This window comes from Xyrauchen texanus, chromosome 29 (assembly GCF_025860055.1).
Source record: "Xyrauchen texanus isolate HMW12.3.18 chromosome 29, RBS_HiC_50CHRs, whole genome shotgun sequence".
NCBI lineage: Eukaryota > Metazoa > Chordata > Actinopteri > Cypriniformes > Catostomidae > Xyrauchen > Xyrauchen texanus.
In genome coordinates, this window is record NC_068304.1 from 41,801,175 (window position 1) to 41,824,571 (window position 23,397).

The 23,397-nt window shown below is 41.3% G+C and overlaps 1 protein-coding gene across 10 annotated transcripts in view; it reads right to left on the reverse strand.

Moving 5' to 3' along the window:
• The window catches only part of LOC127622768 (uncharacterized), a 116,735-nt gene that overhangs the window by 18,307 nt on the left and 75,031 nt on the right, over positions 1–23,397 (reverse strand). For 3 of the 10 annotated variants that reach the window (XM_052096856.1, XM_052096857.1, XM_052096854.1), the window contains one exon: positions 16,520–17,406. The exons of 2 other annotated variants lie outside the window; for them this stretch is intronic. In XM_052096856.1, coding sequence (XP_051952816.1) covers positions 16,862–17,406 — 545 coding nt within the window. In that variant the 3' untranslated portion in view covers positions 16,520–16,861. Of the gene's footprint in view, positions 1–117; positions 500–1,055; positions 1,096–1,195; positions 1,342–16,519; positions 17,407–18,318; positions 18,359–18,458; positions 18,605–23,397 lie in introns of those variants that run through there. 5 more of the 10 variants (XR_007968008.1, XR_007968005.1, XR_007968007.1 and 2 more) reach the window with 5 other exon arrangements.

Here is a 23,397-nt window from a genome sequence, read left to right on the forward strand (position 1 = left end):
TTGTCGCTCAGGTCTGGAATTTTTCCAAAATCTATTTTGACAATTTCAAACATGGGGCTAATGATATCCCCGATACTCAGTGCAAATTCACAATATTCATCAACACCTTCTTTAACAGCTTCGATGTTCTGTTTACCCGATCATATCGACTTAAGAACAGGCCATTGTCGGCTCTAAATATGACTTTCCCATTCCTGGTGAAGACACTGAACTCACAGTATACATCAGGCTTAGCTTTGGCTGCCTCGATATGGTTGACACCAGACCTGTGAATTCGACTGAGGTAAACACCCCTCTGGTCTTTGAGCCGGACTTTCGAATCATTGACTTTCTCCACTATGAATTTGCACCAAGGGTCTTTGGTGCTCTTGGCAGCTTCTATGTTATAAATATTTGAGCGATCAATACAGCTGAGGAACTGGCCATTATCAGCCTGTAGAGCAACACCCTCTTCAGCACCAATATAAGATACCAGTGGACCAAAACCAGCAACTACCGCCTACAGAGACAAAACAACAGACACAGAGCACATTGTTGAACAAAATAAGTCATCCAACTTTCCTTCAGATTGTACACAATAGAGTTAAGAAGTGAGGTAGGTGGAATAATGCAGAGTGGATTTTAGATCCCTATCCCTTCACTTTATCTAAATTCCCTTTTCCAACAGAGTATGTCAGTGGAAATGTTCTGGGAAGCTACAGTTAATGAGATTATGCTTTAATGGTTTAAATGATTGATTCTGCAAGAGATGCATATCAGTGATGAGGCAAAAGATAAGTTCCACACCTTACAGATAAAGACAGGTGCTGCCAATAGTTTTGACTTTCACATCGGTGATATCTACAAATGTTAGATATATAAATGTCACCCCTATTTGAGTTCATCAAGGGGTTAATCAACAAGTTGTCAGACTGTTTCAAGCAAATACAATGTAACAATTATGAACATCATTTCAAATCTAATAATAATAATGTTTTTGTTTGTAATAATATAAAATTGTTCAGCAAGGAAATGTATATTTGTGAGACATATTCTCAAATCTCGGCATGTCTTACCATTTTCAGTCTTTATTCTCAAATCCCTTTTTGCTGAAACCTGCAGGAGACAAAATGTGTTTACTTACACAAACAACACATTACATTTAATAGACTAAACAATCTCAGAAATTATATGGAGGTGAAAAATGAAGTTTTACCTTGATCAAAACGTTATATCTGATGGATAAAATCTTCTTACACTTATTCGTGTCCCCAGTAAATATTAAAGTCTTATCAGCTGCAAATAATATGTTGTTACAATACAGGAATTATCAATAAAAGTAAGATTTACTGCAACCTCAGCAGACACAATGAAGCAATGAAGGATGAGCTCAACCTTATATACTCACTGAGTAAAACAACTCCTCCTGTGAACAGACCTGTGAAACTACTGGAATACACAACAGACGACTAAAGAACCTCCCAAACTCCAACGGTTTCATTTGCATAAGCAGGAGTGGTGCTAGTTAATTTTGATTGCAGGTGCTGAAGAGATGCTGAATCATTGACCGGAGAGCTGAACTTTGGTAACTAAGTATGTGCAAAACCCAGCATGGTCAAGTGATTTTATTCATATCAGTTTGCACATGGTGACAACAGAAGTGAAATCTCAACGCTGCATCCTCAATAAAACAGCCAACACACTTTCAGGGGTGTTTTCAGCTCATTACAGTACTGTCTGAAGCACAGGTACATCAAAACAGTGTGTGCCCTTATGGAGGTCTGGGGACATACAAACTTTTTGCAAAAACAGCACTAGAGCATTTAATGCTGGTGACTTTAGGAGCAGCCTCACCTTTTCACAAGTATATATCTTGTGTAGCAAATTATGTAAATATGAGCTACAAAGCATCGATAAAACACTTATTAACACAATTAGCACATCAAGTGTAGTGGTGTTTATCTGTGTTGTGTTGTTGTCGTATGAAATAAACTTCGAACTCAGAAATATTTGTCTTCGTCTTCTTTTTTAATGCATGTTCAAACACATGAACAATCTTTGAGCCTCTGCAGCACTTACATCACTCTCTCTCTGTGAGAAACAAAAAATGTGCATAAAAATAGATAAAACTGATTTAAAGCAACAAAAAAATAACATACCAAATTACATTACCATAAACACGTTGTCTTCAACACAAAGAGTTACCCAGAGAGATATTAATTAGATTAAATATATAATGAATTAATTGACCACCCTTCACATCCCAGGTAACAATTTTAGGTTCTAAAAGCGTTGTTTAAAAATTTGACTAAAGCGATAAAATGTCGATGTTGATTATCGTGATTATAACGTTATTACAAGGTTAAAAAACATTAACGTCTCCTAACTTTAATTTCACCACAAATATAATGTTCTTTGAGCATTTATTATTAATATTTTATGAGCGTTAAAATTGCTAAAACATCCGTGTTTTTTATACTAACTTCAGAAGAGCCAAACAAGCATGTTGGCCTGAATGTGTGCCTAAAACAATGTTTTGATTGTGCCACACTGCCACAGTGCCAGTGTTAGACCTTAAGGTAAGGTACAAAGAAGAGATCAATAAAAACATTTAGGACATGTGGCTTGGATACTACAGCATCTAATGCCATATTATAGCTTTGTGTGAGGAACAGACAAAATGATCTATTGATTGAAAATCTTGCTCTGCAGCTTAGCCGGTTTTTCGAGTTTGCATAGTCACTTTACTCACTTTACCCTAGAGTCTACATTCTAATATATGTATGTACAAGAACAGCTTGGATGCTGTACTAAATTATGTTCCACAGTGAAACAATCCTTAAAACTGTGAGAAATCTTTCAAATGCAAATTGCATTCAAATTAACCATCTTTCAACCCATTTGAATTTTTGAGAAAAACAGAAAAGAACAAGAATATTCTGAACAGATTAAGACTCATTTAAACTGAAACAGTTTCATAAAAATAAAACTTGTAGTAATTGTAATATGGTAATTTTGTTCAAAGTTACACAACAGACATAGATGACTATAAATAAATCTCACTGACTGCTCAGGGAAGGTTATTGAGTGCCTGGAAACAGTTAAGATCACATATGTGCATTAAGCCTTGCCAATATGCCAGTAAGTCCTCGCCAACCATGTGGTACACATCCATGATGTAATTAAAACGTACCCTTGTTCCGCGATGTGGAGCATACTTTAAGGTCCCTGCGATGCACTCAACAAACACCTTAATAGACTCCTTTGGATGCATCTTGCGGCATGCCTCTAAAAATCTATTTTTCATAAATCATTTGTTTGCATCAAAGTAAAAACTTTGAAACACTTTTCACACCTGAGAATTTTAACCCAGGGTCAGTACAATAACACCCTTTCTACACTGTGCCAGGCAGATGGCACATGAGCTTGAGTCTGTCTACACTGGTACAATGACACACTTTTACATGTTCTTCTCTCCCTGTTCTTGCCTGTACTTTTCTGAATCACTTTGGACCTCGTATTGTTATCACTTCTCATGTTATTGCTGATAAATGGCTTGTTGTATTCCTGATTTATAAGTCAATTTGGATAAAACTTCGGTTAAATTTGACAGAATTCTGTTGATTTTAATTAGGTTGTGAATTTTTTATTTACTTGCTGTCCATCTTGGCCAGGACACTCCTGTAAAAGAGATGTTTAAATAAAGGTTATAATAAATGAATAATTGTACATTTACATAAAGCACAGACAATCAGCTTTGAACTTGAGTAGACGTCAACAATGATTCAAATGTCTGAAGAACTTGCATCCTGTTTTATTTTCACAAGAGGTATTTCATTGACATTTTGGAACCCTGTTCTATTGTTTGTGCAACGCAATGTGGCGACACATCCAGCATATACAATCTAATTGATTATAATGGCCACAATTTTCCTTAACCCTGGTTTAACATCTCCTTTAAACTGTGGATAAGACGTGTGAAAAGCCCTAAATAGCTTAACAAAACAAAGATGTTCTAAAGAATGTATCCCATCATTTTACAGGTGCAATGAATCTGAATGAATTCTGTTGGGATGCTGTCATAATCATAGAGCATAGGTAGGCAAAAGTAAAAAAGAATTTCTTCGTGTATCAGAATATCTCTGTTTTAAATGGCCATTTATTGAACAAATATGCTTGCTGATTAAACTTAAGCAATATCACAGTTGAGGTACAGAAAATCTTTTAATGGAACACTTACGAATGATCAACATGCAAATTTCCAGGTCTTTTCTTTCCCTTTCGACCCTTGTCGTGGAACATCTTTGAAGAATCTCTCTAACATGCAAGAAAACTCTCAGAGTCCAGGGTTCCAGATGCCAAAGTTAAAGTTTATTTTGTTACCAATAAACCTGAGAAGGCCAGCTGTCCATTCCAAAACCTCATCTTCTATACAGTTTGTTATCTGGCATTACCTCATTTCTACGCCCCTTCATTATTTGTGTAACCAATGGATACTATTCGCCACCATTATCTCACAGAGCCTTTTGATATCTTTTTCCTGGCTTTAGTCGATCTTTTTAATTACTTTGACAACTGGTTGTTGTTTCTCTTTATCTTCAGCTGTGTTTCAAGGTCCGTAGCCTCATTATTTTGTTACAGCTGGGTGCTCGTTGTGGTTTTTGCAGCATCAACACTTTTAGTAACCTCATATGCTCTCTCCTGGGTCACACAAAGGCCAGGAAACTCATATAGGTACTTTGATATAAAAACATACTATAATATTGAAAAATATACTATAAGAGCCAGGCCGTCCACTGGTCATACGGCCAGCTCCAGATCTCAGCTGTCTGCTTGAACAGATCGAGTAAAGGCTCCACGTCATCTTCTGCCCCCATCTTCAGGAGCATGGGTGGGGGCAGGGGTCTGTGGTTGTCCGGGGTCGTGGCAAGGGCTCTCTCCTGGCCGAGAAGGCTTCGAATCGCATTCCAGGCCTCTGCTTGAGCTCGCATGATCTCAAAGCGATCCTGGTCCTGGGCAGCTCAAGAAGGGATTGTTGGTGGCTCTGATGTAGGCCGACGAGGGACTGGAGGACCTTGGCCAACTGGGAGGGCTCCGTGGGGCGTACTTCCAGATCCCGGTTTTCAGAACCAGTGTAAGATGCTTTTATCCAAAGTGACTTACAGTGCACTTATTACAGGGACAATTCCCCCGGAGCAACCTGGAGTTAAGTGCCTTGCTCAAGGACACAATGGTTGTGGCATCTACTACCCAGTGGGAAAGCCTCTGTTTGGAGACAGCGTTTCCTTTCCGCTGTCCCCCAAAGCATACAAAGAGCTGCTCAGAGTGTCTAAAGCTCTGCGTATGGTCCAAATAGGTACGCAAAGCACGTACCGGACACAGCAACGACGGGGCTGGGTCTGCCTCCTCCCGGGACAGCGCTTGCAGGTTCACTACCTGGTTTGCCGGGGATGTGAGTGGCACGTAGCGACCTAAGTCGCTGCTGGCTCCAAAGGAGGAGACGATGGCCGAGTAGTGACTCTGTTTGGAGACAGCGTTTCCTTTCCGCTGTCCCCAAAAGCATACAAAGAGCTGCTCAGAGTGTCTAAAGTTCTGCGTGCTCTCCAAATAGGTACGCAAAGCACGTACCGGACACAGCAACGATGGGGATGGGTCTGCCTCCTCCCGGGGCAGCGCTTGCAGGTTCACTACCTGGTCTCTAAAGGGAGTGGTAGGAACCTTGGGCACGTAGCCCGGTCGCGGTCTTAGGATCACATGAGTGTCTGCCGGACCGAACTCCAGGCAAGTGTCGCTGATAGAGAACGCTTGCAGGTCCCCGACCCTCTTGATGGAGGCGAGCGCAATCAGCAGGGCAGTCTTAAGAGAGAGGGCCCTGAGTCCAACTGATTCTAGCGGCTCGAAGGGAGGTCTCTGGAGGCCCGTGAGGACTACCGAGAGGTCCCAGGAGGGGAACAGGCTTGGCCGGGAGGGATTTAACCTCCGGGCGCCTCTTAGGAACCTGATGATTAAGTCGTGCTTACCAAGGGACTTGCCGTCTACTGCGTCTTCAAGTTGGATGGGGACAGCCTCCCCTCCAACCTCTCCTGCAAGAATAGGAGCACAGACCTAACTGCGCACCTCTGTGGGTCTTCAGCCCAGGAAGAACACCAATCTGTGAACAAGCGCCACTTCAGGGCATAGAGCTGCCTGGTGGAAAGAGTGGGCACTGACTCCCGGAAGTAAGCGAGGCGAACGCGAAGCATTTCACCCGAAAGCAGATCGCAATGCTCGCACCCGCCCCGCTCCAACGCGAGAGCAGCATGCTCTTATTGGTGAACTCAAATAGGGGTGACATTTGCCTATACAAGATACGTATATCTAACATTTGGAGATATCACCGATGTGAAAGTCAAAACTATTGGCAGCACCTGTCTTTATATACTGTCCTTGCAATGAGTTGCTTCTTCAAAGCTCGACAGTTAGCTAACAGTGTAAAGTTCTCCAAAAAAGACACAAGGCATAACTTTTCTTGGGTTCCACGAAGAAACTTTTCTTTTCTTATTATACTGTAAAACTGTAACAAAGAGCAAACCAATACAGATATCTAAAGTACACAATTTATAGCAACATAAATGCTAAGTCATAACTAATAGCCATGCTAACTATCAATTTAGTCATTTGACATGAGAAAACTCCAATAAACAAAAGATATGCCAAGTACAATTACTTTTAACATTTTTTAGTAATATGTACAGTACTTACGGACAAATAGTATCCAAGGCAACGATGTAAAAGGAAAAAATGCAGCAGGAGAAAACTGCTGGCACTCTGCTCTGCAGTACACTCAACTAACTGTTGATGGAAATTTACCTCAGAAACTTAAACTAAAGCTACTGCTGCTGGTTAGCCAAAAGGGGGCACTGTTGCACACACAATTATGTAAAAAAAAAACTCTTAATTTACTTCAGAGAGGTCAGAACACTCCCCGCCTGGCACAATAAGGTTGTGTCACAAAAACATTAAACAAGATTTAACACAAAAGCGTTACAAAGAACATCTTTTTACTGTCCCTCAGATAAAAGAACAACCATGTCAGAGATTGGTCTCAGAAACACTTTCACAGTTCCTTCTTTTACTGTTTTTACTTCTGCCTTTCGAACCTTGTTGTCACTGCTGAGGAATGTTTTGATGACACGTCCCACCGGCCAGTCATTCCTGTGAGCTTGTTTTTCTTTGAGCAAGACAACATCTCCAAGTTTTATGTTGGGCTTGTCATCTGTCCATTTCTGTCGACTCTGAAGAGTGGCAAGGTACTCCCTCCTCCATCTCTTCCAGAAGGTGTCTGCAAGACACTAAACTTGTTTCCATTGTTTTGTATGAAGCTCTGCTGGGTCAAAGTTGCCAGATGGGGCCTCTAGAGCACTGGTCTTCTGAGTTAAGATCATTGCTGGCGTGAAAACAGTTGGCATGTCTGGGTCGGTAGACACTGGCAGTAATGGTCTGGCATTTATTATTGCCATCACTTCAGCCATCAAGGTACTCAGTACTTCATGTGTGAGCCGAGTATGTACAGACTGAAGAAGCATGGCATCCAGGATCCGCCTGGCTATCCCGATGAGTCTTTCCCATGATCCCCCCATGTGTGAGGAATGTGGGGGGATTAAACTGCCACATACAGTTTTTCTCCTGAAGGTAGCCGTTTAATGTTGCATCACTGTGGTCGATTTTCAATTCTTTACAGGCACCAATAAAATTAGTGCCTCTGTCAGCGCGAAGAAGCTTGGCGGGTCCACGTACTGAGAAAAATCTTCTCAATGCATTTATGAAGCTGGATGTGGACATGGATTCCACAAGCTCAATGTGTACAGCTCTTGTCGTCATGCATGTGAAAAGTACCGCCCACCTTTTATTGTCTGCACTGCCTCCCCTTGTGCGACGCGTCATAACTGTCCAGGGACCAAAGACATCAAGTCCAACGTTGGTAAAGGGTGGCATTGGTGAGAGCTTGTCAGCTGGTAAGTCTGCCATCTTTTGAATCTGTAGTGTTCCTCTGAGTTTATGACAGATAACACATTTGAAGATAACAGATGAGACCAGGCATTTGCCCCCAACGATCCATAGTCCCGCAGCTCTGATTGCTCCCTCTGTGATGTGACGTCCCTGGTGCACCACCTTCTCGTGGTAGTATCTCACTAAGAAAGTAGCAACGTAATGAGTACGGGGAATAATAAGCGGGTGCTTTTCTTCTTTTGCCATGTTGGCAGGTGTGAGACGACCTCCAACCCTAAGTAATCCATCTTCATCAATGATGGGGTTGAGCTTTTTGAGTGGACTCTGCTTTGGTAATGTCTGCTTTGTTTCCAGACATTTGAATACTTCCCTGAAGATTTCAGACTGCACAGTGAGAATAATTACAACTTATGCACGAAAGATCTCACTTACAGTGCTTGCCTCAGTGTTACACTTCCATCCTTGAAAATTTCTCTGATAAGAAGTTGTCTTAAATGATCTTGCCACACGGATGAGCAAAGCTATGGCGTCCAATGAGAGAATCTTTCAAAGCGATGTGACTTTAACTGTGTTTCTGAAGTTGTTGTGATCAAAGTTGTTACATCAGGTCGTATCTCCACATCCACGTCAGGTTCCACTAGAGTGAAGATGTCGATCTGTGCTGGCTCTGGGTTGGATTGTGTTAAGAATGATGGTACCGAGAGCCAAGTTGTGTGTTGAAGGTGAGAAGCATGGATAGGTCTGGTGGCATGGTCTGCAGGATTGTTCTCTGTAGAGATGTAATGCCACTGCTCAGGATGAGAAGACTTACAGATACGAATCACTCTGTTTGCAACATATGTGTAAAATCTCCTATTGCTGTTGTGAATGTATCCAAGGACGATTTTACTGTCTGTGTAGAATTTCACAGCATCCATGTTAATGTCTATCTCCTCTCTGACTAGCTCATAAAGCTCCACAGCTAGAACAGCTGTGCACAACTCTAGTCGTGGGACAGTATGTGCGGGTCGTGGGGCTAGTTTGGATTTGCCCATAATGAATCCAACGTACTCCTGACCTTCACTGTCGATACACTTTAAATAGGCAACAGCTTGCTATTGCTATTATGGAGGCATCCAAAAAGATGTACAGCTCTTTTCTTTGGGCAGAGGACTGTGGGAACGGAACATAGCACCTTGGTATCTGGAGACGTTGGAGATCTTTCAATGATTCTTTCCACCTACTCCATTCTTCCTTCTTTTCGGAAGGAAGTAGTTCATCCCAGTCATTCTGCTCAGCTGAGAGTTCACAAAGGAGAGCTTTTCCCTGCATTGTTATAGGAGCCACAAATCCTAAAGGGTCATACAAACTGTTGACTGCGGCCAAAACACCTCTCTCAGTGTATGGTCTTTCCTCTTGAGACACTTTGAATGTGAAACTGTCTGTTTCCAGGTTCCACAAGACCCCCAAGCTGCGCTGTAAGGGGAGATCATCTGACGTGAGGTCCAAATCCTTCAGATCCTTGGCCCTCTCATCAGCTGGAAAAGCTTCCATAACCTTGTGACTGTTGGATGCTATCTTGTGCAATTTCAGGTTGGAGTCAGCTTGCATCTTCTGTGATCTTGTTAGGATGTCAATCGCTTCTTCAGGGGTTGGTGCAGATGCAAGTCCATCATCAACATAAAAATGTCTTACAACAAACTGCTTAGCATCAGCGCCATGTTCTCTCTCACCCTCTGCTGCAGCGCGCCTCATGCAATAAATAGCCACAGCTGGTGAGGGGCTATTTCCAAATACATGGACCTTCATTCTGTAGTCCCTCACCTTCTTGCTGAGATTGTTGTCTTCATACCAAAGGAACCTGAGGTAGCCTCCGTGGTCTTCGTGTACAACAAAACAATAAAACATTTGCTGTATATCAGCTGTGAATGCAATGGGTTCTTTTCTGAAACGTAGAAGGACCCCCAAAAAGCTGTTATTCAAATCAGGACCACTAAGCAGCACTTTGTTTAAGGACACTCCTTCATATTCAGCACTTGAATCAAATACCACTCTTAGCTGGTCAGGTTTCTGAGGGTGATATACGCCAAATGACGGTAAGTACCAGTGTTCTTTATGTTTCTTCAGTGGAGGAGCAGGCTCTGAATGCTCGTTTTCTAACATTTTCTGCATGAAGTCAATGTACTGCTTCTTCATGTCAGGTTTTCTGTCCAGTGTTTTCCTGAGAGAATGAAGACGCGTCATTGCTTGATCTCTGTTACTTGGAAGGCACTGTCTGGTGGAGCGGAATGGTAATGGCGCCACCCAGCTGTTTGCTTCATTTTGATAGACTTCTCTGTCCATCAAGTCAAGAAAAACCTGATCATCCACTGAAAACGCTGATTTTTCATCTTCTCTGGTTCTTTCAAAAACAGCAGATCCCAACATGTCTATACTACCACTATGGCACTCTTCCTGTGTACAAAAGGCTGAAAAACAGCCGAGATGTGATGACTGACTGAGAGTCTCCTTCACTAAGATTTTGTTTGGGCATGGGCTAAGAAAAGATGTGCGGCCGTTACTGAGCACATGTGTTTTCAGGACATTAACACTTGATGGCTTGTGAGTTGTTCCTAGGCAGATGTCACCCACGATGACCCATCCCAGGTCTAGCCTTTGCGCATAAGGAGCACTGTGGGGTCCGTTAATTTGCTCTCTGACCTTGTGCACCCGCAGGATATCTCTTCCCAAGAGTATGAGGATGGGAGCGTCTGGATCCACAGGAGGAATCCTCTCAGCAACTCGCTGTAGGTGTGGATGACAACGTGCCACCTCAGGAGATGGGATCTCTGTGCGGTTATCAGAAATCATGTCACATTCAATTAAACTTGGTAGTGATAGTTGAATTTTGCCATCCATGGATTCAATCATTAAGTTTATAGCTCTTCTGCCCATTGCTTTGGTTACCCCTGAGCAAGTTTTCAGTGTGTATGGGTCTGATGTGGTTGTAATGTTAAAAAGATGAAAGAATTCTGATTTAGCGAGTGATTTATTACTCTGCTCATCTAACACTGCATACATTTTCTTTGCTTCCTCTCTTCTTCCAGCAGGATACACTATCACTGGACTGATTTTGGAGCAGGAATGTTGACCATCTGAATTGCCGCATATCTCTGTGCATTTGGATGTCACTGGTGTCAAAGCATTTTCATTCACCTCCCCGCCATCATCTTTGTTACAGAAGCTCTGTTGCCACTTCTTGTGTATTTCTCAGTTTTCAAGCTCTGGGTGCTGGAGGATGTAAAGGCAAAACTGGGGTCGTTTTTCACTCGTGCCTGTTGTCTTACAAAGCTGGAGAAGAAACGAAAAGGTGGGAATGCGACTCCATTGTCATCCTTATATTTGGATCCTGTGGCAACCCATCTCTCTTGTAAGCTGTAAGGTAATTTCTCCATGATGGGATTTACACCACGAGCTGTGTCCAAATATGACAAGCCAGGTAAATATCCTCCCTCTTTTGCACACTCTATCTCCTGAAGAATGTCACCTAACTCCCTTAGCCTGACATTATCTCTGTTGGTGAGTTTAGGGAGATCTTCAACCTTTTTCAGCAGAGCATGTTCTACTGCTTCTGATGACCCATAACATTCTTCTAGTCTTTGCCAGACTAAGTTGAGTGCTGCTGTTGGGTTGAACACATGCACAGAGCGAATCCTCTTTGCCTGCTCTGCAGACTCCTCACCAAGCCATTTCATTATCAAATCCAGTTCTTCCCTCGATGAAAGGTTGAGATCTTGGATGGCACTTTGGAATGATGCCTTCCATGCCCAGTAATTCTCAGGGTGGTCGTCAAATTTCAGGAGACCTGCACTCAACATCTCCCTGCGAATAAGGTATTTTGTTAAGTCTTGCACACCTTGAGTCTCGGATAAAGGCTTCCTTTGAGGATGAAATGACTCTCTTGCAGGTTCCGGGTAGTAAAGTTTATTGTCAACATCACTTTTTTTCTCATAATGTTGAGTATCTGCGTCCTTCATGGCCATTTCACACTGCGCACACGCCACCTTGTGGCAGGCTAGTGGATCAACCTTCAATGGAAATTCCCCAGAGTGTGCTCCTGAGTATTGCCTGACATATTCAGAGGTGCGTTGAGCTGAACTGATAGGTAACTCTAATAACTCTGGACTAAGTTCACTCTTGATAGACTTATCATCTTCTTCATATGCAGCTACTTCAGCTGTTGCAGCAGCAACAGCCTTCTGACTTTTTAATATATGGAGACTCGCTTCTAGGTCATCTTTTTGCTTTATAATTCTGGCTTCTTCTTCTGCAACGGAAAGTTCAGCACGGGCAGCCTCTGCCTTAGCCCGAGCTTTTATCGCTGAGGAACTAGCTGTGGAAGCTCCACTTGACTGTCTTGAAGCACGTGACTGTACTGACTTTGCACCTTGAGTAACTCCTTGCTGTTTTTCCACACTTCCATTCTGTGAAGATGGCTGGTACCGTTTGCCTGACCGTAGACTCATTATTGCTGCACCTAACCTTGTTCAATTGTGCCCGCCGTGCTCTTGTCCTTTTACTATACTGTCCTTGCAATGAGTTGCTTCTTCAAAGCTCGACAGTTAGCTAACAGTGTAAAGTTCTCCAAAAAAGACACAAGGCATAACTTTTCTTGGGTAACAAAGAGCAAAAGACAAACAAAAATGAGATCAAACCAATACAGATATCTAAAGTACACAATTTATAGCAACAGAAATGCTAAGTCATAACTAATAGCCATGCTAACTATCAATTTAGTCATTTGACATGAGAAAACTCCAATAAACAAAAGATATGCCAAGTACAATTACTTTTAACATTTTTTAGTAATATGTACAGTACTTACGGACAAATAGTATCCAAGGCAACAATGTAAAAGGAAAAAATGCAGCAGGAGAAAACAGCACTGGCACTCTGCTCTGCAGTACACTCAACTAACCTTTGATGGAAATTTACCTCAGAAGCTACTGCTGCTGGTTAGCCAAAAGGGGGCACTGTTGCACACACAATTATATATAAAAAAAAAAAACTCTTAATTTACTTCAGAGAGGTCAGAACAATTTATCTGTAAGGTGTGGAACTTATCTTTTGCCTCATCACTGATATGCATCATTTTGTCATTTTTGCCAGGGGAAGAAGTCGACGCGTGCCAACCTGGGAACGGGCCGAGCCTAGCCGGGCCTCTTTTCTCTCTTTGTTTCCCACATAGAGCCAAATGGCTGGGGCCCTTACAAGCATCATGGGAAGGGGGTCTAACCCAGTTGGGAAAAGACCCTGCGGAGACCACATCTGCCCAGGAACGGGGAGGTAAGTGACGAAATACGTCACATGGGCCACTCAGGTCACATGTGGAAAAAATGGCGGGGTGGTATATCCAGCCTCAAGGAAGGGGGAGTTGCTACAGCACTGCGACCGGAGGGCAGCTGGAACTGCCTAAGGGAGATGCGGGTCCACTCGCAAGGGGACCATACCGCGGAAAAAACACACAGGAGGAGTCCATGCAGGAGTCCCGACCTGTGTAGCACCTTATTCCAGTACAGGGTAGATTTGAGTACCCATAGTGGATTGGGTCAGCAAATTCCTCCGCTGAATTGCAGACCCATAGGGCTAGGGAGGAGTCGTCCAGGGATCCGAATATATGGAATCTACTGGGAGAGAAAATGCACAGTTTTACCTCAACCGAGTTGAAAGGGCACTAGGTGCAAGCGATCCACCCGGCCAGTCCGTAAGTGTGACACCGAGTTCTACCGGCTCGGACTTGAGAAAACACGGGACGATACTGACTCAACCCTGAGATTGTAAAATCTCGCAAATATATTAGTTGTTGCCCAACCAACTGCTCTACATATGTCTGTCAGGGAGGTGCCCCTGGCAAGTGCCCACGAGGACACAACACTCTTTGTTAGGTGTCCGGCCAGGGTGTGTGGGAAAGCCTCTGCTTGGAGACAGCGTTCCCTTTCCGCTGTCCACCAAAGCAGACAAAGAGCTGCTCAGAACATCTAAAGCTCTGCATGTAACGAAGGGGCTGGGTCTGCCTCCTCCTGGGGCTGCGCTTGCAGGTTCACTACCTGGTCTCTGACGGGCGTGGTAGGAACCTTGGGCACGTAGCCCGATCGCGGTCTTACTTTCTGTGCAAGAGTTTCTGCAGTGCTGGTGACTAAAATCATCAGGAATTCCTGCATCCATTTCTTTTTCTTTTTGTCTTTACAACATAATAATAATAATGTTCCTGTTTGTGTTAAACTGAGACCAGCTGTACAAATCTTTCAGTTTCCAAACCCCAGTGATTTCTGCTACTGATATTATCTCTTTATATTTTGAGAAAGCACATGCACTCGGAAGCTTTCTTAAAAATAAATAAATGAAATGCTTGTGCAAACTGTTGTGCTTTAATTATTATTAAAGGCCTTTAACATATTGCCTTAATATGCTTTTCCAATGATCAACTGCTCCGTTTGGGCACATGAATAAAATGTAGAAGCTATGTGGTTGGAAATTAAGCATGATATAGTGAATATTGTATTATAATTGTGAAGTTATATTCACATGTGTATGTGTTCATGTTATGTGTGAAATGTGGTTCATTCTAGGTGCATGTAAATGTTTTTATTGTTTTGGTAGGAAATTGTTATTTTAGCTGTTGTTCAGTATCTTTCCCTCGCTCTATATCTCTTGTGACTGCTCATTTCTTATTTTTCCAGATTCTTTGGACTGTGAGACACGCACACATTGATCCTGGTGTAATGCGTCTCTTACGCCTGTTTGGAAACTGACAGAGAGTTGGTGTCCCCCAGACTTGAGCACTAGAGTCACAGATGTATTTAGCACTAAGGAGGGTTCTTATATGTGTGGCCGCATACAAACAATGCATAACATGATATGCACTACAGATATTATGAATATGTTACATATAGACATAATGTGGTACATATGTTTCATGCATAATAGATATCTGATAATAATAAAGAACAACAAAGTCTGATGCAACATAATGACTTGATGTAAACTCACACAAACAGTAAACCGTTATAATAAGATTGATAGATTTGCATATAATGTAATGTTAAGATATTGCTCCAGTAATTAAAGATTAAATATAACGTGTAGGCAGATAAGATCCATGTTTAAATCGAGCAGGGTCATCGATTAAAAAACTGTGTAAAGGTGGTTACTATTGGATAATAGGACTGTGAGGACTGTATTAGGGGAGGTTCAGATTATCTCGTCTTCCTCTTGTGGTGTCAGAACACAATCCTCCATCAGAAAAGCCAGATTCAGTTCAAAGGGGTTTATTCAGTCCTGAAGATGACACACAGGAGGGTCATTTGTTTGTGTGTGTTTACATGTGCTTCTACAATACATAATTAAAATAATGCACATTAATCTATATGATCTCTTAAGATATTACAAGGTTAAATGGTATAAGACTATCAACTTTACAACTCTCAGTGTAATCTTATACAATACTGCAATCTACTGGTTAGATATGGTAAAGGCACATTGAAAACAGGAACATCTGATTATAGGGAATTTCCCTCATTTAATGTGAAACTTATATTTCATACTTTAACCCCAATAATGAGTGATTCCTAGTAATATTGCCATAGAAACATGAAAACATATGAAGAATGTTCTGAGAGCATGCGCCACCGACACTCACATTGTTCATATCAATGAACCTGATAACAAAATACACGTCATATTAACAGGTGCCTAGTTTCCGTCCACCTTTCGTGCTATTTTGTTATCGACAGAGTGAAAATGCGAAAAATAAAAAAAATCATAAAATGTGCGATATTTGCCGCCTTCTTCCTGTTTCCATTCAAATGACCATTTATCGATACAAATGGTGTTCATATGATGTGTGCACAGATATTAAAACGGACCACAAAACAGCTGTAAGTTTAACTGCTGTCTTAAATTTTCAGTCAAATCAAATGATCTGTTTAAGTCATTTCAACTCATTATTTTAAGTCTTGTCTAGCTTTGGATTGCTCTTTGTAAGTGCAAATGATTTAACAGTATTAGCTGTTTCAATTTAACAAAGTAAATTAAAAAGAGATTCATTACTAACGTGCATTCTGTTAACTTGACCTGATAAGTGTCTGAAGTCTTCACATTACTTTTCTAGTTATGATGACAAACTTTGTAGTGTTTTAAAGTTATAGATCATAGTTATAAAAACAATAACACCACTTTTGGATGCAGCATCTAGATTTTATTTTCCTTTATAAGTTCAAATACAGCTCTTTAATAAGAATGGTTCAAAGCCAAAATGAAGTATTATATAACCACCTCAATACATTTACATTTTACATTTATGTATTTGGCAGACACTTTTATTCAAAGCGACTTACAGTGCCCTTATTACAGGGACAACCCCCCCCGGAACAACCTGGAGTTAAGTGCCTTACTCAAGGACACAATGGTGGTGACTGTGGGGATCAAACCAGCAACCTTCTGATTACCAGTTATGTGCTTTAGCTCACTACCCCACTGGATTTTGTCTATGTATACAATTATATACCTTTAAGAATAGTGAGCAACAATAAGGTATGATGGAAAAAATATCTTTATTTGTAAGAATAATTCAAATAAACACCCACACAGATGAAGAGACAATAATACAGTTTCAGTTTATGTTAGCAGAAATAAAAGATTCCCATTAATTGCAATACATAGTTTTTAAATTTAAACACAAAAACAAAGCTTACATTAAAAGTATCCCACAATACCAACATATGTATATTAGCTTCCTCAGATTGATTATATAAGTCATGGACATTATTAACAGCACAATATATTTGAATCCCCTTGATAAAATATGGATTTTATATGATTATATTTGAAAGCTTGATTTGTTAATTCGTTTTGCTTTGAACTTCTATATCTGTTCTTACACTTTGGCTTCTTCGATTTTAAGCCTTACGTTTTCATAAGCCACACCCCTCCAGGTGCCGTTCTCAGTGAACATCTGAACCTCTCCATTGGCCTTGGTCTTCTTGATTGTAGCTGTGAAGGGAATCTCAGCATCATCATCCTTGTTGACCATCAGTTTCACTGTGATCTTGGTCCTGGGAGGAATTGTGATGGTAGTTTCCCCTGACATGGAGATGGATTTCTGTTTTGAGGAGCTGGTGCCATACTGTCCTGAGTATGAGATGGTGACTTCGACACTTAATAATTTAAAATCAGAAGACACACTACTGGACAGCCCCCATGTGTGGGTCCAAGTCGTGGTCTCTGTGACTGTGTCCGTCCAGTTTAGTTTGAAGGTGTGGGATTGATTCACACTGCTTTCATTGATGTAGTAGTCGGTTTTCACCACAGATGGCTTGTCGCTCAGGTCTGGGATTTTTCCAAAATCTATTTTGACAATTTCAAACATGGGGCTAACGATATCCCCGATACTCAGTGTAAATTCACAATATTCATCAACACCTTCTTTAACAGCTTCGATGTTCTGATTAACTCGAAAACATCGACTTAAGAACAGGCCATTGTCGGCTCTAAATATGACTTTCCCATTCCTGGTGAAGACACTGAACTCACAGTATACATCAGGCTTAGCCTTGGCTGCCTCGATATGGTCGACACCAGACCTGTGAATTCGACTGAGGTAAACACCCCTCTGGTCTTTGAGCCGGACTTTCGAATCATTGACTTTCTCCACTATGAATTTGCACCAAGGGTCTTTGGTGCTCTTGGCAGCTTCTATGTTATAAATATTTGAGCGATCAATACAGCTGAGGAACTGGCCATTGTCAGCCTGTAGAGCAACACCCTCTTCAGCACCAATATAAGATACCAGTGGACCAAAACCAGCAACTACCGCCTACAGAGACAAAACAACAGACACAGAGCACATTGTTGAACAAAATTTAAGAAGTGAGGTAGGTGGAATAATGCAGAGTGGATTTTAGATCCCTATCCCTTCACTTTATCTAAATTCCCTTTTCCAACAGAGTATGTCAGTGGAAATGTTCTGGGAAGCTACAGTTAATGAGATTATGCTTTAATGGTTTAAATGATTGATTCTGCAAGAGATGCATATCAGTGATGAGGCAAAAGATAAGTTCCACACCTTACAGATAAAGACAGGTGCTGCCAATAGTTTTGACTTTCACATCGGTGATATCTACAAATGTTAGATATATAAATGTCACCCCTATTTGAGTTCATCAAGGGGTTAATCAACAAGTTGTCAGACTGTTTCAAGCAAATACAACGTAACAATTATGAACATCATTTCAAATCTAATAATAATAATGTTTTTGTTTGTAATACTATAAAACTGTTCAGCTTGGAAATGTATATTTGTGAGACATATTCTCAAATCTCGGCATGTCTTACCATTTTCAGTCTTTATTCTCAAATCCCTTTTTGCTGAAACCTGCAGGAGACAAAATGTGTTTACTTACACAAACAACACATTACATTTAATAGACTAAACAATCTCAGAAATTATATGGAGGTGAAAAATGAAGTTTTACCTTGATCAAAACGTTATATCTGATGGATAAAATCTTCTTACACTTATTCGTGTCCCCAGTAAATATTAAAGTCTTATCAGCTGCAAATAATATGTTGTTACAATACAGGAATTATCAATAAAAGTAAGATTTACTGCAACCTCAGCAGACACAATGAAGCAATGAAGGATGAGCTCAATCTTATATACTCACTGAGTAAAACAACTCCTCCTGTGAACAGACCTGTGAAACTACCGGAATACACAACAGACGACTAAAGAACCTCCCAAACTCCAACGGTTTCATTTGCATAAGCAGGAGTGGTGCTAGTTAATTTTGATTGCAGGTGCTGAAGAGATGCTGAATCATTGACCGGGAGAGCTGAACTTTGGTAACTAAGTATGTGCAAAACCCAGCATGGTCAAGTGATTTTATTCATATCAGTTTGCACATGGTGACAACAGAAGTGAAATCTCAACGCTGCATCCTCAATAAAACAGCCAACACACTTTCAGGGGTGTTTTCAGCTCATTACAGTACTGTCTGAAGCACAGGTACATCAAAACAGTGTGTGCCCTTATGGAGGTCTGGGGACATACAAACTTTTTGCAAAAACAGCACTAGAGCATTTAATGCTGGTGACTTTAGGAGCAGCCTCACCTTTTCACAAGTATATATCTTGTGTAGCAAATTATGTAAATATGAGCTACAAAGCATCGATAAAACACTTATTAACACAATTAGCACATCAAGTGTAGTGGTGTTTATCTGTGTTGTGTTGTTGTCGTATGAAATAAACTTCGAACTCAGAAATATTTGTCTTCGTCTTCTTTTTTAATGCATGTTCAAACACATGAACAATCTTTGAGCGCCTCTGCAGCACTTACATCACTCTCTCTCTGTGAGAAACAAAAAATGTGCATAAAAAAATAGATAAAAACTGATTTAAAGCAACAAAAAAATAACATACCAAATTACATTACCATAAACACGTTGTCTTCAACACAAAGAGTTACCCAGAGAGATATTAATTAGATTAAATATATAATGAATTAATTGACCACCCTTCACATCCCAGGTAACAATTTTAGGTTCTAAAAACGTTGTTTAAAAATTTGACTAAAACGATAAAATGTCGATGTTGATTATCGTGATTATAACGTTATTACAAGGTTAAAAAACATTAACGTCTCCTAACTTTAATTTCACCACAAATATAATGTTCTTTGAGCATTTATTATTAATATTTTATGAGCGTTAAAATTGCTAAAACATCCGTGTTTTTTTATACTAACTTCAGAAGAGCCAAACAAGCATGTTGGCCTGAATGTGTGCCTAAAACAATGTTTTGATTGTGCCACACTGCCACAGTGCCAGTGTTAGACCTTAAGGTAAGGTACAAAGAAGAGATCAATAAAAACATTTAGGACATGTGGCTTGGATACTACAGCATCTAATGCCATATTATAGCTTTGTGTGAGGAACAGACAAAATGATCTATTGATTGAAAATCTTGCTCTGCAGCTTAGCCGGTTTTTTCGAGTTTGCATAGTCACTTTACTCACTTTACCCTAGAGTCTACATTCTAATATATGTATGTACAAGAACAGCTTGGATGCTGTACTAAATTATGTTCCACAGTGAAACAATCCTTAAAACTGTGAGAAATCTTTCAAATGCAAATTGCATTCAAATTAACCATCTTTCAACCCATTTGAATTTTTGAGAAAAACAGAAAAGAACAAGAATATTCTGAACAGATTAAGACTCATTTAAACTGAAACAGTTTCATAAAAATAAAACTTGTAGTAATTGTAATATGGTAATTTTGTTCAAAGTTACACAACAGACATAGATGACTATAAATAAATCTCACTGACTGCTCAGGGAAGGTTATTGAGTGCCTGGAAACAGTTAAGATCACATATGTGCATTAAGCCTTGCCAATATGCCAGTAAGTCCTCGCCAACCATGTGGTACACATCCATGATGTAATTAAAACGTACCCTTGTTCCGCGATGTGGAGCATACTTTAAGGTCCCTACGATGCACTCAACAAACACCTTAATAGACTCCTTTGGATGCATCTTACGGCATGCCTCTAAAAATCTATTTTTCATAAATCATTTGTTTGCATCAAAGTAAAAACTTTGAAACACTTTTCACACCTGAGAATTTTAACCCAGGGTCAGTACAATAACACCCTTTCTACACTGTGCCAGGCAGATGGCACATGAGCTTGAGTCTGTCTACACTGGTACAATGACACACTTTTACATGTTCTTCTCTCCCTGTTCTTGCCTGTACTTTTCTGAATCACTTTGGACCTCGTATTGTTATCACTTCTCATGTTATTGCTGATAAATGGCTTGTTGTATTCCTGATTTATAAGTCAATTTGGATAAAACTTCGGTTAAATTTGACAGAATTCTGTTGATTTTAATTAGGTTGTGAATTTTTTATTTACTTGCTGTCCATCTTGGCCAGGACACTCCTGTAAAAGAGATGTTTAAATAAAGGTTATAATAAATGAATAATTGTACATTTACATAAAGCACAGACAATCAGCTTTGAACTTGAGTAGACGTCAACAATGATTCAAATGTCTGAAGAACTTGCATCCTGTTTTATTTTCACAAGAGGTATTTCATTGACATTTTGGAACCCTGTTCTATTGTTTGTGCAACGCAATGTGGCGACACATCCAGCATATACAATCTAATTGATTATAATGGCCACAATTTTCCTTAACCCTGGTTTAACATCTCCTTTAAACTGTGGATAAGACGTGTGAAAAGCCCTAAATAGCTTAACAAAACAAAGATGTTCTAAAGAATGTATCCCATCATTTTACAGGTGCAATGAATCTGAATGAATTCTGTTGGGATGCTGACATAATCATAGAGCATAGGTAGGCAAAAGTAAAAAAGAATTTCTTCGTGTATCAGAATATCTCTGTTTTAAATGGCCATTTATTGAACAAATATGCTTGCTGATTAAACTTAAGCAATATCACAGTTGAGGTACAGAAAATCTTTTAATGGAACACTTACGAATGATCAACATGCAAATTTCCAGGTCTTTTCTTTCCCTTTCGACCCTTGTCGTGGAACATCTTTGAAGAATCTCTCTAAGATGCAAGAAAACTCTCAGAGTCCAGGGTTCCAGATGCCAAAGTTAAAGTTTATTTTGTTACCAATAAACCTGAGAAGGCCAGCTGTCCATTCCAAAACCTCATCTTCTATACAGTTTGTTATCTGGCATTACCTCATTTCTACGCCCCTTCATTATTTGTGTAACCAATGGATACTATTCGCCACCATTATCTCACAGAGCCTTTTGATATCTTTTTCCTGGCTTTAGTCGATCTTTTTAATTACTTTGACAACTGGTTGTTTTTCTCTTTATCTTCAGCTGTGTTTCAAGGTCCGTAGCCTCATTATTTTGTTACAGCTGGGTGCTCGTTGTGGTTTTTGCAGCATCAACACTTTTAGTAACCTCATATGCTCTCTCCTGGGTCACACAAAGGCCAGGAAACTCATATAGGTACTTTGATATAAAAACATACTATAATATTGAAAAATATACTATAAGAGCCAGGCCGTCCACTGGTCATACGGCCAGTTCCAGATCTCAGCTGTCTGCTTGAACAGATCGAGTAAAGGCTCCACGTCATCTTCTGCCCCCATCATCAGGAGCATGGGTGGGGGCAGGGGTCTGTGGTTGTCCGGGGTCACGGCCAGGGCTCTCTCCTGGCCGAGAAGGCTTAAAATCGCATTCCAGGCCTCTGCTTGAGCTCGCATGATCTCAAAGCGATCCTGATCCTGGGCAGCTCAAGAAGGGATTGTTGGTGGCTCTGATGTAGGCCGACGAGGGACTGGAGGACCTTGGCCAACTGGGAGGGCTCCGTGGGGCGTACTTCCTGATCCCGGTTTTCAGAACCAGTGTAAGATGCTTTTATCCAAAGTGACTTACAGTGCACTTATTACAGGGACAATTCCCACGGAGCAACCTGGAGTTAAGTGCCTTGCTCAAGGACACAATGGTTGTGGCATCTACTACCCAGTGGGAAAGCCTCTGTTTGGAGACCGCGTTTCCTTTCCGCTGTCCCCCAAAGCATACAAAGAGCTGCTCAGAGTGTCTAAAGCTCTGCGTGCGGTCCAAACAGGCACGCAAAGAACGTACCGGACACAGTAATGACGGGGCTGGGTCTGCCTCCTCCCGGGGCAGCGCTTGCAGGTTCACTACCTGGTTTGCCGGGGATGTGAGTGGCACGTGCGACCTAAGTCGCTGCTGGCTCCAGAGGAGGAGACGACGGGCGAGTCGTGACTCTGTTTGGAGACAGCGTTTCCTTTCCGCTGTCCCCCAAAGCATACAAAGAGCTGCTCAGAGTGTCTAAAGTTCTGCGTGCTGTCCAAATAGGTACGCAAAGCACGTACCGGACACAGCAACGACGGGGATGGGTCTGCCTCCTCCCGGGGCAGCGCTTGCAGGTTCACTACCTGGTCTCTAAAGGGAGTGGTAGGAACCTTGGGCACGTAGCCCGGTCGCGGTCTTAGGATCACATGAGTGTCTGCCGGACCGAACTCCAGGCAAGTGACGCTGATAGAGAACACTTGCAGGTCCCCGACCCTCTTGATGGAGGCGAGCGCAATCAGCAGGGCAGTCTTAAGAGAGAGGTCCCTGAGTCCAACTGATTCTAGCGGCTCGAAGGGAGGTCTCTGGAGGCCCGTGAGGACTACCGAGAGGTCCCAGGAGGGGAACAGGCTTGGCCGGGAGGGATTTAACCGTCGGGCGCCTCTTAGGAACCTGATGATTAAGTCGTGCTTACCAAGGGACTTGCCGTCTACTGCATCTTCAAGGTGGACGGGGACAGCCTCCCCTCCAACCTCTCCTGCAAGAATAGGAGCACTGACCTAACTGCGCACCTCTGTGGGTCTTCAGCCCGGGAAGAACACCA